The sequence below is a fragment of the Tenrec ecaudatus genome, chromosome 4, assembly GCF_050624435.1.
Source record: "Tenrec ecaudatus isolate mTenEca1 chromosome 4, mTenEca1.hap1, whole genome shotgun sequence".
In the NCBI taxonomy this organism is placed as follows: domain Eukaryota; kingdom Metazoa; phylum Chordata; class Mammalia; order Afrosoricida; family Tenrecidae; genus Tenrec; species Tenrec ecaudatus.
This window is the reverse complement of record NC_134533.1, coordinates 100,054,683-100,068,777: the sequence shown is the minus strand read 5'-3', so window position 1 is coordinate 100,068,777 and position 14,095 is coordinate 100,054,683. Positions and strand designations below refer to the sequence as shown.

Below are 14,095 nucleotides of genomic sequence, written 5' to 3'. Positions count from 1 at the left end.
TGAATAAGAGATTTTCTGTAATACCACCAATATACGGATAGGGAAAATTATAAACTGAAGTGCCTACCTTTGAAAATTTTGAAAACTGTGTAATACATATAGTCCTTAAGTGTTTCTGTGGTGGGTGGGGGTACCATTATCTCCTTTTGAACTAAAGATAAGATCCACCTCCTATAAAAGTGCTCAATCTGTTGAGCAATTACTAACAAATAGATTGTTTCTGATATATACCTTTCAGCATCCCAAAGAATATCAAATGCCTCTCTTTATTCATCAGATACATTCATGCAATTATATTAAAATTATACTATAATTTATAACTTGTTGATGAATATTTAAGTTACTGTCTTGCTATAACTTGACCCATTCTACAAATGTCACATGAAAGTGCTTTTATGGATGAGAAAGCAAATTAGTAATTCTTTCCCAGGCAAAATCATCGCATTTTTGTGATACAAAGCACATTCATTTTTTAAATCGAGTATACAGTGAAGTTTTGAGCAGATACAAATGTGACTTTTCAGAAAAGATTTTGCCCTGTATATAAGAATTTTTATAGCCTACTATTTATTATATGTAGGTGGGGTGGCTTTAACCTGCAAAAATACAAATTTCTTTAACTTCCATATGAAAATCTTTTACTTGCTTCATCCAAACTTAACAATCAGATTTCCTTTCAGTCAATAATACCTTATTACAGATGCAAATCAATAATCTCATTTTTAACAATCTTCTATATAATTTTGTGAGATATAAACAGAAATGATCATCAAGACATTCGTGACTCATTTTCAAGTTCCTTAATACATTCTAAAAAGTCACTATCATTAAAATGCAATGGTTAATATTGGTGATCTGCATGCACGCTTTGATTTAACCTTCAAAATGACTTCCTAACGTAGGTATAAAGATCAAATACTTTATATTGCATAGATGATATAAAATAATATCAAATACAGAATGTATATTTAACATTAAATTTTAAATTACATGGCTATATAGTTCTATCTTATACCCTCTTAACTATTATAATCTTAAAGGCTCGGTTGACTTACTGCTATTTTCAGTTATTCTCTGAGTTACACTTTTCTAAGAATCCTATGTGACAGAGTAGAATTACATCATAGGCTATTAGTTCTTTAACTATTTTATTTTTGTTGAGAATATATACAGCAGAACATCCACCAATTCAACATTTTATACACACATGATTCAGTGAGAAAGGATTTGTATTGTAGAAAATTAACACAGCTAGAGGAGAGTTTCGTCAACATCTACAATTTACATTTGAGAAAACTAAGATCCAGCAGTTGAGCTTTATGCACAGGCTGACTAGCAGCTAAGGAAGAGGAAAGATGGCGTTGTCTGAGACTCCTGCCGTCTAGGTCAAGGATCTCCCCTAACATCATGTAAGTGTTGCATACCTGTGAAGGGAACAGAGAAGGGTCAATTGCCCCTTGAGAACTTCTTCCAGTCGTAACACATTCCTTCAACAGCTGTTTCAAAGTTTCTTTCATTTCTAAGGATAAATCATTTAACCACGTCTGCAAATAAAATTAGAAAAGAATATACTCAAGTCATAAACCAAATACTTTATTTACTGTCTTATTAGTTTATCTCAATAAAGATTATAAGTTTTCATTGACTCCATATTCCAAAAAGTATTATAAGATACAAAATTGTATTATAAACAAGCGATTTAAATAACTTGGAAGAATACTATTTCCATCTCTTTGTAAGTGTGAAAATTCCAAAAAGGATGTTAACTATCACTGTTTAAAATTTTACTATATATGTGTATACTTATTGCATACTAAAAAGTAACCCATTCATTCTATCATTAAGATGAGTCAAGGAACTGGGTCTCATGACCCATGCTGTCCTGTGGGTCTCATAATCAGAAAAGAATTGCTTCATCAGGATGAACTGTATGACACAATGATTAAATGGACTCCTTTTATAAAACTAATTTGGTTTCAAAATCAGAACAAAACATTCCTTCAAGTGCTTGATTCTATTTAACAAAAATTAAAATTGAAATAATGACTACTAATAAATATTAACAGTGAATATATATATAAATATAAATCACTGTTATATGTGATACTTATTTTTAAAATACTTTTATTTGGGGCTCTTACATTTCTTATCACAATCCACACATTCCTCCAGTGTGTCAAGCACATTTGCACATATGCCACCATCATCATTTTCAAAGCATTCTCTTCCCACTTGAACCCCGGATATCAGCTAAATGATACTTTTAAAAGTATCATTTACAATAAAATATCAGAACAAAAATACAATCATACATCATCTCATCAATTCCTTAAAATTAACTGTAACTCCCAGCTTTTTTAATTCAGCCTTTCGTGTATTAAAATACAATACCATGTCCTTGGGCTCAGAAGCAGTTAAAGCTAGAGTGTGACTGTCTCCCGGAGGAAGGCAAGACACGCCCACCTGAGGAATCAGAGACCTTGCAGAACCCCAGCCCTCGCTATTCCAACTCATTTGCTGCAACGTAATCTCTTCTCCTTTCATTCATCTGCTCCCAAAAAAATTACCCAAAAGCACAAATGTTCTATGCTTACAATACTTTATGAATTTGACATCCAATAAAATGCTGACACCCAACTAAGACTGGATAGTTTGCTGGGGGTCTCTGGTGGAGCAGTGTGTCAAGTGTTGATCTGCTAACCTAAAAGGTTATCCATCTCTTTTTTCATTTCTTTCAGTCACTTTAGTTCCTGTATGTTAAACAGCAACTTTTTTAAGTCTCTCCTGACATTCATTCTGATATTGATTTTATTTCCTGTCATTTTCATGACCTTTTGTTTACCTCATGTCATCTCATAATTCTTTTGGTCTTTAAATCATTCACATTCAATGCATCATATCTTTCCTTGAAATGTCCTTGAAATCCATGTGGGATATACTCAAGGTTATATTTTGACTTTCATAAATTTGTATTAATTTTCTTCAGCTTCAACCTGATCTTTCATACAAGTAGTTGGCCCCTGGCCTTATGTTAGCGGATGATGATGAATTTATCCATCTTTCTTTCCAATAGTTGCTCAAAATATACTCTAGTTTCAAGTGTACATGCTTACCTAAATCATATTGGGCATAAGTCATATTTTAAAGAGAAAAGAGATCCAAGACCCCTGTAATGCCCCAAGTACCAAACCAAACTCAATGTCATTGAGCAAATTCTGATTCATGGTGGTGACCCTATGGGGCAGGTTAGAATTGCCTTACGGATTTCCAGGACTGTAACTCCTCGAGGGGAGAAGCTGGTGTTTTCAAAATGCTAACCTCATGGTTTGAAAGCATAACCCACTAAGTCACTAGGATTATTTCAAGCACTATTTATCTTTTAAAAAATAAACAAAAATAAAATAATAAAATAATAAAAATATAAATAAATAAATTAAAATATAAAATAAATAAATAAATAGAAATATAAAATAATAAACTCACTGCCACCAAGTTCCTTCTGACTGACAGCAACTCTATAGGGCAGGGCAGAACTGCACCTGTTTCTGAAACTAGAACTCTTATACTTAAATTGTTATTTCATTTAATTTCCAAAATTAGTTGCAAAGGGCATTAAGATCTGCATTAACCAAATGAAAAAACTAAGGCTCTAATTTATGCATCGAATGAGATGATAGATATAATTAAAATCTAAGATTTTTTTCTACAAAGTCAGGGGTCTTATTATGATTGCTACCTTTCGAAGACCACCCTGCATCTTCTCTTGATGCCTGAACACCTAACCAAGACAAGCAGCATCGCAACCACAATCATGCTTTCTGTCAAAATTCATGATGAATGCAGTCATTGGGTTATAACTTGAAATCAAGAAAATAAAAGAGTGGTGTGGTCTTGATTTTAAACTATGATGAAATTTGACTGTCATCATTTTAATGGAATTAATTTAAATATGTTCCACTGATTAAACGTATTCCACTAACATGAATCTTTTCATTGTTTTAACAATAAAGTGACAACTACAGAGTCACAGCCACAGAAGATAACTCAGGTTATTATTTTGTTTGTAAGGCTGGTCTTTGCTTGTAAGTTTTGTTTCGCCCTTTAAATTCTGTTTTCCCAAGTTTGTGGGATAAAGATTCTGGTTTTACTAGTTTTGTGTGTGTGATATTCTGTCAGTTTGGGTTGGCCAAACAATCTCATTTTAAGTTATATGCAGTTATGATGAGAAGTTATTATCTGCTTTAGCAAATTTTTTAAAAATAGGTAGCTTTAAAATAGTCATTTGTTTAAGACACAGATGGGGTTTCTTTAAAGTTCCAAATTAATTAGCATTCCTCTCAACCAGGAGTAGGGAACATCCAGGACACAAGCCACATAAAGCCTGAGAAATCTCCAATACCAGCTCACATCGCTCGACTCACCAAGAGCAGCGGCTCTCGCCAGCACGTTAGGGGGGAGTTCATTAATGTTTGACCTTATGGTCTCAGAATGATGTGACATGTCCAAATGGCCCTTGACAGAAAAAAGCGGTTCCCCATCCTTTCTCTAAATTGACTAAATTATTCTTGAGACAAGGTTCATAAAAATTTATTTTCATACTTGAAAAATAATTGTTTACCTCCACATTATTTGATAGGAGCACTTTATTTTTAAAAGGTACAACTTCACCCTCTAAAGATTTCATTGCAATTATATGTTTTGATTCCTCATCAAAGCAGACACTGTTAATACCTGTAATACAAAAATAATAATTTAAATGGAAAGGAATTAAAGATACAATTATCATATATTACTTAATAAATAATGACAACATATCACATCACATATATAGTATCCCTAGTATTTCAATGTTGTCTTCAGGAAAAAGTTAATTTGTTGGTTAAAAATATTTTATGCAGATACCTAGTAACATGACAAATTCACTGAGGGTTTTGTAGCTTACTCACATATTTTTCTTTATTCATTTATTTTTACCATTTTTCACAAAGAATTTCTGACAATACACTCCACTACTGAGTACCAATCAGTAAGAATTGTCTTCTCATAAAATGTTGCAGTCTTTGAAAATGATTTGGTTCTTTCTTATAAAGTTTAGCTTAAAATTGCCAATATGGCCCAGCAATTCCACGATTAGATATACACCACAAAGAATTTTGAGGTACTCAGACAAAGAGCCAAGAACAACAAAAAATAAAACACCTACTGCCTTCCAGTCAATTCCACTTCACAGTGACCCAACTGCTGAGAGTGGAACTGCCCCATGGCTTGTCCAAGGCTAAACGAGTATATCTTTTTTTATTAATAAATCTTTCTATTGGGGCTCATAAAGCTCTTATCAAAATCCGTACATACATCAAATGAGCAACGCACCCTTATACATTCATTGCACTCGTCATTCTCAAAATTCACCTTCCACTTGGGTTCCTGGAATCAGCTTGGTTTCCCTTTTATGCCCCCTCCCCCTCCCTCCCCGCTTCCCCCTTCCCCCTGGTCCCTTAATAGTTTATAAATAATTATTATATCTTATCTTACACTCCCCGGCGTCTCCTCTCACCCACCTCCTCATTGCCCATCTCCCAGAGAGGAGGTTACACATAGATCTCTAAGATCGGTTCTCCCTTTCTACACCCCTTTCCCTCCTGGTGTCGCCACTCCCACCGCTGGTCCTGAGGGGTTCATCCGTCCTAGATTCCCTGTGTTTCCAGATCCCTACTGCACCGCTGTACATCCTCTGGTATAACCAGGTCCGCAAGGTAGAAATGCGGTCATGATAATTGGGAGGGGAGGAAGCGTTCAGGAACTAGAGGAAGGTTTTGAGTTTCATTGTTGCTACACTGAACCCTGAGTGACTCATCTCCTCCCCACTACCCCTCTGCAAGGGATGTCCAGCTGTCTACAGATGGGCATTGAGTCCCCGTCACGCACTCCCCCTCATTCACGGTGATGTGATTCCCACCACCACCACCCTGCCTTTGTTGTTTGAGACCTGGTCACCTCTGTCCTTCACGAACATAGATGCAAAAATCCTTAACAAAATATTGGCCAATAGAATACAAAGGTATATAAAACATATCATCCACCACGATCAGGTAGGATTCATCCCAGGGATGCAGGGATGGTTTAACATCCGAAAATCAATCAATATCATACACCACATCAAGAAGAAAAAGGATAAAAACCATATGATAATATCCATAGATGCAGAAAAAGCATTTGATAACATCCAGCACCCATTCCTAATCAAGACACTCATGAAGATAGGATTGGAAGGTAAGTTCCTCAAGCTCATACAAGCTATCTATGAAAGACCAACAGCCAACATCATAGTCAATGGAGAAAAAACAAGAACAATCCCACTGAAAAAGGGTACAAGACAAGGATGCCCCCTGTCCCCTCTTCTATTCAATATAGTTTTGGAGGTTCTGGCTAACAACATAAGACAGTGGAAGGACATCAAAGGGATCCAGTTGGGAGAGGAGGAGGTGAAACTATCACTATTTACAGATGACATGATCTTATACACTGAAGACCCCAAAAACTCCACAGTTGGAGTACTTACAGCGATAGAGGAATACAGAAGAGTAGCAGGACACAAGATCAATAAACAGAAGTCAGTAGGTTTTCTATACACACGAGTATATCTTTAATGAGGCTGACTGTTACATCTTCCTCCCTCAGAGTAGCTGATGGGTTTGAAATACTGAACTTTCGGTTAGAAGCCACACAGGTAACAGCTATGTTATCAGCGCTCAAACAAACACATACATTAATACTCCTAAAAATTTTATTCCTAAATAACAAAAAACTGAAAACAATCCAAAAGACCATTAACAATAAACAGATAAACAAGCAATAGTATATTCAAACAATCAAATACCATTCAGCAATAGAAATGAAATACAGTTATAAGTTGCTTCAAAATTATTGTTCTGATCTACAGAAACCAACCTTTGAAAATTATGAATAAGCACTTATGATCCCTTTATATGAAGTTCTAAAAAAGTCAGAAACTACTCTAAAGTGCTATAAATCAGATCCGTGCAGGGTAGAGCTGGAGGAAGTAGAGAAGAGCTGCAAGCAATAGAGGGGACATTTGGGGCTGATGGTAATGTACTATGTCTTCATTGAAGTAGTCGTTACATGTACCTAAGCTCATCAAACTAATACTTAAAATGTGATGACTCTTACTGTATCATATCATATATAAATAGGTCCTTTAAAATAGTCAGAAATGTCTTACATTTGGTAGTAGAGATAGTTATGGTTTAGGTATAGCTTTTAGGTATAAGACAAAAAGAGAAACAGGGAGAGCAGACAAGATTTCCCGGTCCTAACATTGGCATGTCCTTCTGCTGGTGGTGGTGGGTGCCACGGAGTCAGTCCTGAGAGCACACCAGACGGAGACACTGCCTGGGCCGCGCCGTTCTCACGGCTGTTCCTGGGCTTCAGCACACTGCTGCAGCCCCAGTGCAAGATGATGTGTCCATCTCCTTCCCTGGCCTCTACTTTACCAAACACGATGTCCTTCTCCAGAGACGGCCCCTCCTGACATCATGTCCAAAATCAGCCTTGGCTTCAAGATGACCCCTGGCCTTACTTCTTCCAAGGCAGATTTGTCTGTTCTGTTTTGTTTGTTCTCCAGCACTACAATTCGGATGCATCAATTCTTCACTCTTCCTTATTCAATGTCCAACTTTCACATGCGTAGGAGGCAACTAGAAGCACTGTGGTTTGGGTCAGGTGCAACTTAGTCTCAAAGTAACATCCTTCCTTTTCAGTATTCTAAAGAGGTTTTGAGCAGCTGATTTACCTAATGCAAACATCTTTTGATATCTTGACTGCTGCTTCCATGAACACTGATTGTGGATCCAAGGAAGACAACTTCAACCCTTTCTCCATTTATCACAATGTTACCTATTGGCCCAGTTGTGGGGATTCTGGTCTTCTTTACATTAAGTTGCAATCCATACAGAAGGCTGCAATCCTTGATTTTCATCAACAAGTACTCCGAGTCTTCTTGCTTTCAGAAAGCAAGATTGTGACATCTGCATACCTCAGGTTGTTAATAAGCCTTCCTCCATTCCATTCTTCATCATATTCTCCTGCTTCTCTGATGATCTGCTCAGCATATACATTGAAAAAGTACAATGAGAGGATGCCACCCTGACACACACCTTTCTGGGCTTTAAACCGTGTATTATTCTGTTCTTCTGTTCACATAACTGCCTCTTGATCCATGGACAAGTTCTGTTTGAGCCCAATGAAGTGTCTGGAATTCCCGTTCCTCTCAATGTTATCCATCATCCTTTGTGATCCACACAGTTGAATGTCGTAGCATAGTCAATAAACACAAGTAAACACCTTACTGCTGCTCTGTGTTTTCAGTCGAGGTCCTGCTGACATTTGCACTGACATCCCTTGTCCCATGTCCTCCTCTGAATCTCCCCTGCACCCCTGGTAGCACCTGTCAACCTAACGCTGCAACTGCTGCATGATCTTAAGCAAAATGTACTTGCTTGTGGTATCAAAGATATTGCTCTATAAGTTACGCATTCTGTTGGGCTGTTTCTCTGGAATGGGTACAAATATGGATCTCTTCCAGTCAAGTAGCTGTCTTCCAAATTTCCTGGTATAGACAAGTGAATACTTCCAGGGCGTCATCTGCTTGTTGAAACATTTCGATTGGTATTCCATTAATTCCTGGATACTTGAGCTTTTGGCTGATGCATTCAGTGCACCTTGAACTTCTCTCAGCAACAGTGGTTCCTGCTCCTACGCTACCTCCGGAATGGAATATCAACTAACTATTTTTGGTACAGTGGTTCCTGCTCCTACGCTACCTCCGGAATGGAATATCAACTAACTATTTTTGGTACAGTGGTTCCTGCTCATACGCTACCTCCGGAATGGAATATCAACTAATTATTTTTGGTACAGTGGTTCCTGCTCCTACGCTACCTCCGGAATGGAATATCAACTAACTATTTTTGGTACAGTGGTTCCTGCTCATACGCTACCTCCGGAATGGAATATCAACTAATTATTTTTGGTACAGTGGTTCCTGCTCCTACGCTACCTCCGGAATGGAATATCAACTAACTATTTTTGGTACAGTGGTTCCTGCTCCTACGCTACCTCCGGAATGGAATATCAACTAACTATTTTTGGTACAGTGGTTCCTGCTCCTACGCTACCTCCGGAATGGAATATCAACTAACTATTTTTGGTACAGTGGTTCCTGCTCCTACGCTACCTCCGGAATGGAATATCAACTAACTATTTTTGGTACAGTGGTTCCTGCTCCTACGCTACCTCCGGAATGGAATATCAACTAACTATTTTTGGTACAGTGGTTCCTGCTCCTACGCTACCTCCGGAATGGAATATCAACTAACTATTTTTGGTACAGTGGTTCCTGCTCCTACGCTACCTCCGGAATGGAATATCAACTAACTATTTTTGGTACAGTGGTTCCTGCTCCTACGCTACCTCCGGAATGGAATATCAACTAACTATTTTTGGTACAGTGGTTCCTGCTCCTACGCTACCTCCGGAATGGAATATCAACTAACTATTTTTGGTACAGTGGTTCCTGCTCCTACGCTACCTCCGGAATGGAATATCAACTAACTATTTTTGGTACAGTGGTTCCTGCTCCTACGCTACCTCCGGAATGGAATATCAACTAACTATTTTTGGTACAGTGGTTCCTGCTCCTACGCTACCTCCGGAATGGAATATCAACTAACTATTTTTGGTACAGTGGTTCCTGCTCATACGCTACCTCCAGAATGGAATATCAACTAATTATTTTTGGTACAGTGGTTCCTGCTCCTACGCTACCTCCGGAATGGAATATCAACTAACTATTTTTGGTACAGTGGTTCCTGCTCCTACGCTACCTCCGGAATGGAATATCAACTAACTATTTTTGGTACAGTGGTTCCTGCTCCTACGCTACCTCCGGAATGGAATATCAACTAACTATTTTTGGTACAGTGGTTCCTGCTCATACGCTACCTCCGGAATGGAATATCAACTAACTATTTTTGGTACAGTGGTTCCTGCTCATACGCTACCTCCGGAATGGAATATCAACTAACTATTTTTGGTACAGTGGCGCTGCCCACTCTCTCCATCTTCCTTTGAAGCTTCCTGCATCATTCAGTATTTTGCCCGTACAGTCTGTCCAGATTGTGAGGCTTGAAACTTTCTTGATCTCTTTCCGTTTAAAATAAGCTGACTGTGTTCTTCTGTTTGGCTTTCTCTCATTCTTTGTACACTTCATTATATTTGACTTTTGTCTTCTCAAACTACCCTTTGAAATGCTCTCTCCAGCTCTTTGGCTTCATCGTTTCTTCCATTTGCTTTAGCTACTCTACAAGTAAAAGCAAACATCAGTCTCTTCTGACATCCACTTTGATCTGTTCTTTCTTTCCTGTCTTTTGAATGACCTTTTGCTTTCCTCATGAACGATGGTCTTGATGTCCTCCCACAGTTCATCAGGTCTTCTGCCATTAGTGTTCAATGCATCACATCTGTTCTTGAGAAGTTCTTGAATTTTGATGGGATAGACTCAGGTCGGATTTTGGCTCTCATTAATTTGTAATTTTTCCGCTTCTACTTAAATTTACATATGAGCAATTAATGGTCTGTAGATGAGCAGTTGATGGGCTATTCCACAATCAGTCCCTAGCCTGGTTTGAGCTGCTAATATCGAGCTTCCCAGCACCTCTTCCCACAAATGTAGTCAATTTGATATCTGTATATTCCATCTGGGGAAGTCCATGTGTATAGTAGTCTTTTGTGTTGAGAAAAGGTATTTGCTATGAACAAGTCATTAGCATCATTTTATCATGTAATCTCCAGCTTCACATTAATCATCAAGACCATATTTTCCAATTACTCTTCCTTTTTGTTTCCAACTTTGCATTTCAATTGTCAATTATCAATGTATCTTGATTGCATGATTGATCAATTTCTAACTGAAGTTACTGGTAGAAATCTTAAATTCCTTCATCACTAGATTTGCGGTAGGTGCATAAATTTGAAGAAGAGTTGTATTGTTTGGATTTCCCTGAAAGTGGATAAATATAATCATATCACAGAAAGCATTGTACTTCATGACTGATGTTGGATTATCCTTTTTGACAACGAATGTCATGCCATTCTTCTTGATTGTGTTATGTCGGCATAGTAAATCAGATGATTTTCTGATTCAAAATGCCCAATACTAGTACACTTCAGCTACCTAATGCCTAGGATGTTGATCTTTATGGGTTCCACTTCATTTCTGATTCATTTTCCTAGATTCCCAGATTGATATTTGCCGATTTTCTTAGATTCCTAGATTTTTCTAGAGTCATACTTCGACCACTCCAAGTTCTTCCTAGATTCATACTTCACCCATTTCAAGTTCTGATCATTAGCAGATTTTTACAACTTTTTCTCCCTACCTGAGAAATGTCCCACCAGCAAATGAAGATCCCATAGGCTCTACTCCTGCAGACTCTACCCGATTCATGTCACCTTGTCGACTGCACTCCTAAAAGGAGCTCCTCTTCAGACACATTTCAATGCCCTCCAGCACTGTCTCTGTCAACACTCTCCTTCCGTTCCTTAGGCCTTCAGTATCTGACAATGTTTCAAAGGTATACAGGAGGTGTTCAGCAGCTCCTTCCTCTGAAATAGGAGTCGAGTCCTTGTTGTCTGTTCTTAAGTCTAGAATCTCCGTTGAAGCCTGTTCGCTTTGGGGGACCCTGCTGCCATTTGAAATGTCCATGACATCGCTCCCAGCACCAAGGCAACACACCAGACACCAAATACCACAAACTGAGAGGCATGTCACTTCAAAATATATAAAAACTTGAACATACATACATACCACCTTACTCAAAATATATATTTGTAGGAAACCCCAGGAAGTAATTATTTCCAACTTAAGGGAAATTTGGTTTCAGACTGGTAAATTAATAACCAACTAATAGATAGTGGAGACAGGGCTTGAACGTAAGCCCTCTAATTCCAAGAGCTTTGTCACTAGCCACCACTGTCCAAAGAACAGCTTCTGATGTTAGGACCCTCCGACTTCAAATAAACAGATATTTGAAATGTTTTTGTACAGGACTAGAGACTGTAGCCCTCCGGGTCAGACAGCGTATATGGTAACTACTTGACTCTATGCTTCTACCACAAAAACAGCTATGGAAAATACAGGAGTGTGTCCCAATAAAACTTTTAAAAGGAAAGAGCCACACTTCCTGATCCCTGATTTAAAAGTATGATAAAAATGTTTTCCCACCTTAAAGTTCACTAGAAAAGATATACTTTTAATCTCAAACAAATGATCTATTTCGAGAAAAATAATCATCATTATTACTGTTGTAACAAGACTACCCCATTTGCCATCCAAAACCAATTAAAGTGACTCAAAGCCTCACTGAAACATGCAATACTAATTACACTTTTCCTTCATTTATTTGTATAGCTTATCTATAGACAGATGGCTCCCAATTCTACATTCTTCACTCACCTCTCCCTATGTCAATAATTGCCTATGGAGTATCTCCATTTGGATGTCTTTCAGATCTTAACATCAATACATAAAAGCGAAGGGGTCGTTTTCTCCTTCACCTCCAGATCTCTGCATAACGTATTGCCTCTGCTTCTCCAGTCTTCTTCTAGCTAAGGACCGCCTAGTCTTCATACACTTTCTCCAAAATACCTCAAGATTGAGCCAATGGCGGGGTTGAGGTGCCATATACTTACATTTACCATAGACATTATCACATGGTCTGGCATTTGTCACCGCCACAAGCCTGTACATTTCCTGAAGGCAGCATCTGTGTTTTATTCAGTATTTGATCCTGTGCTTAACATTATGACTGACAAATGATTAAGCTTCAATCAATATATGTTAAATAAAGCCTACCAGCAAACAACTTCTTAAGGTGAGATTGGATCACTGATGGGTTAGTAGATTGTCCCAGTATTTCTAACAAATCATCATCACCAATGAAATAAAATCTTGGGAATGCCGAACGTTTTTCCTAACAGAAAAATAAAAAGAACAGCCTTAACATTTCAAATAAAGATATAAAATGCTTCACAATTTATTATATAAAAATTGAAAAACAACATGCCTCCAAAAATTCATTTAATGATTTCTGACATCTTTGAAGCTGATCAAGTATAGTTAATAAAGAATTCCTGATTCCTGCATGACTAGTTAACGTTGTTACTCTATTGTCTCTCTTGATGTCAGTCATTATTGATCTGTAGAAGAAAAAAAAATTACTTTCACACTTGTTACAACACTTTTGGGCTGAAAGAGAAAAAGAGAGTAAGAATGAAGGCTTCTTGGACTGTGTCAACCAAACTACTTAGGGTGACACGATTACAATGCCAGTGCAACATTAGATTCTGAAAAGTGTTCAATATTAATAGTATTTCATTGCCATTTGTAATGTATTAGCCTTACTGCCATTTTCTTATTTCATTCATTCATTAAAGAAATATTTATTAAACTCTACCACAGGGAACTAGCGGCCTGAACACAAAGAAAGACATTAAATAATTTCTTCCTAAAATACTTAATAAAATTACAATAAGTTCTAAGAATGAAAAACTATCAAGGATTTTGAATGTGGCTAATCAGGTAACTCTTAACCTAAGACTCCCTTGAAGAAGTAATTTAAACTGAAAAACATGTGGGGAGAAAATATTTTTTGTGTAGGAAGGAAAGAATTATTGGAAAAGATACAGGGACTGAACCTGGGATGTTTGAGAAACTAAGTCAATAATACAAGAAAAAGCTAGGTATATGGAGATGTAGATCCTGCAGGGTACTATACTCAAGTGATTTATCGTTACCCTTAGAGCAAATAGAAACTATTGTAAAGTTATGTATAGAATAAAGATGTGATGAAAATTCCATTTTAATAGATTACTCTGGTTGTAGTATGGTACATTTATTAGAGAGGATGAGAGAAGGTCAAGAGATTATTAGTAATTCAAATAAGTACTAATTATATTGGAATAGAAGACATAGAGATAGAAAAGGTTTTTGAGTCAAGATAGAGAAGTAGGTTAGAGT

The 14,095-nt window shown here is 37.3% G+C and overlaps 1 protein-coding gene across 1 annotated transcript in view; it reads right to left on the bottom strand.

Annotated features, from left to right (window-relative positions):
• Positions 1-14,095, bottom strand: part of DYNC2H1 (dynein cytoplasmic 2 heavy chain 1) — a 349,851-nt gene that overhangs the window by 283,285 nt on the left and 52,471 nt on the right. The window contains exons 27-30 of the mRNA XM_075546528.1: positions 13,143-13,275; positions 12,932-13,049; positions 4,619-4,731; positions 1,425-1,544 (exon numbers count right to left, since the gene is read on the bottom strand). Coding sequence (XP_075402643.1) covers positions 1,425-1,544; positions 4,619-4,731; positions 12,932-13,049; positions 13,143-13,275 — 484 coding nt within the window. The remainder of the gene's footprint in view (positions 1-1,424; positions 1,545-4,618; positions 4,732-12,931; positions 13,050-13,142; positions 13,276-14,095) is intronic.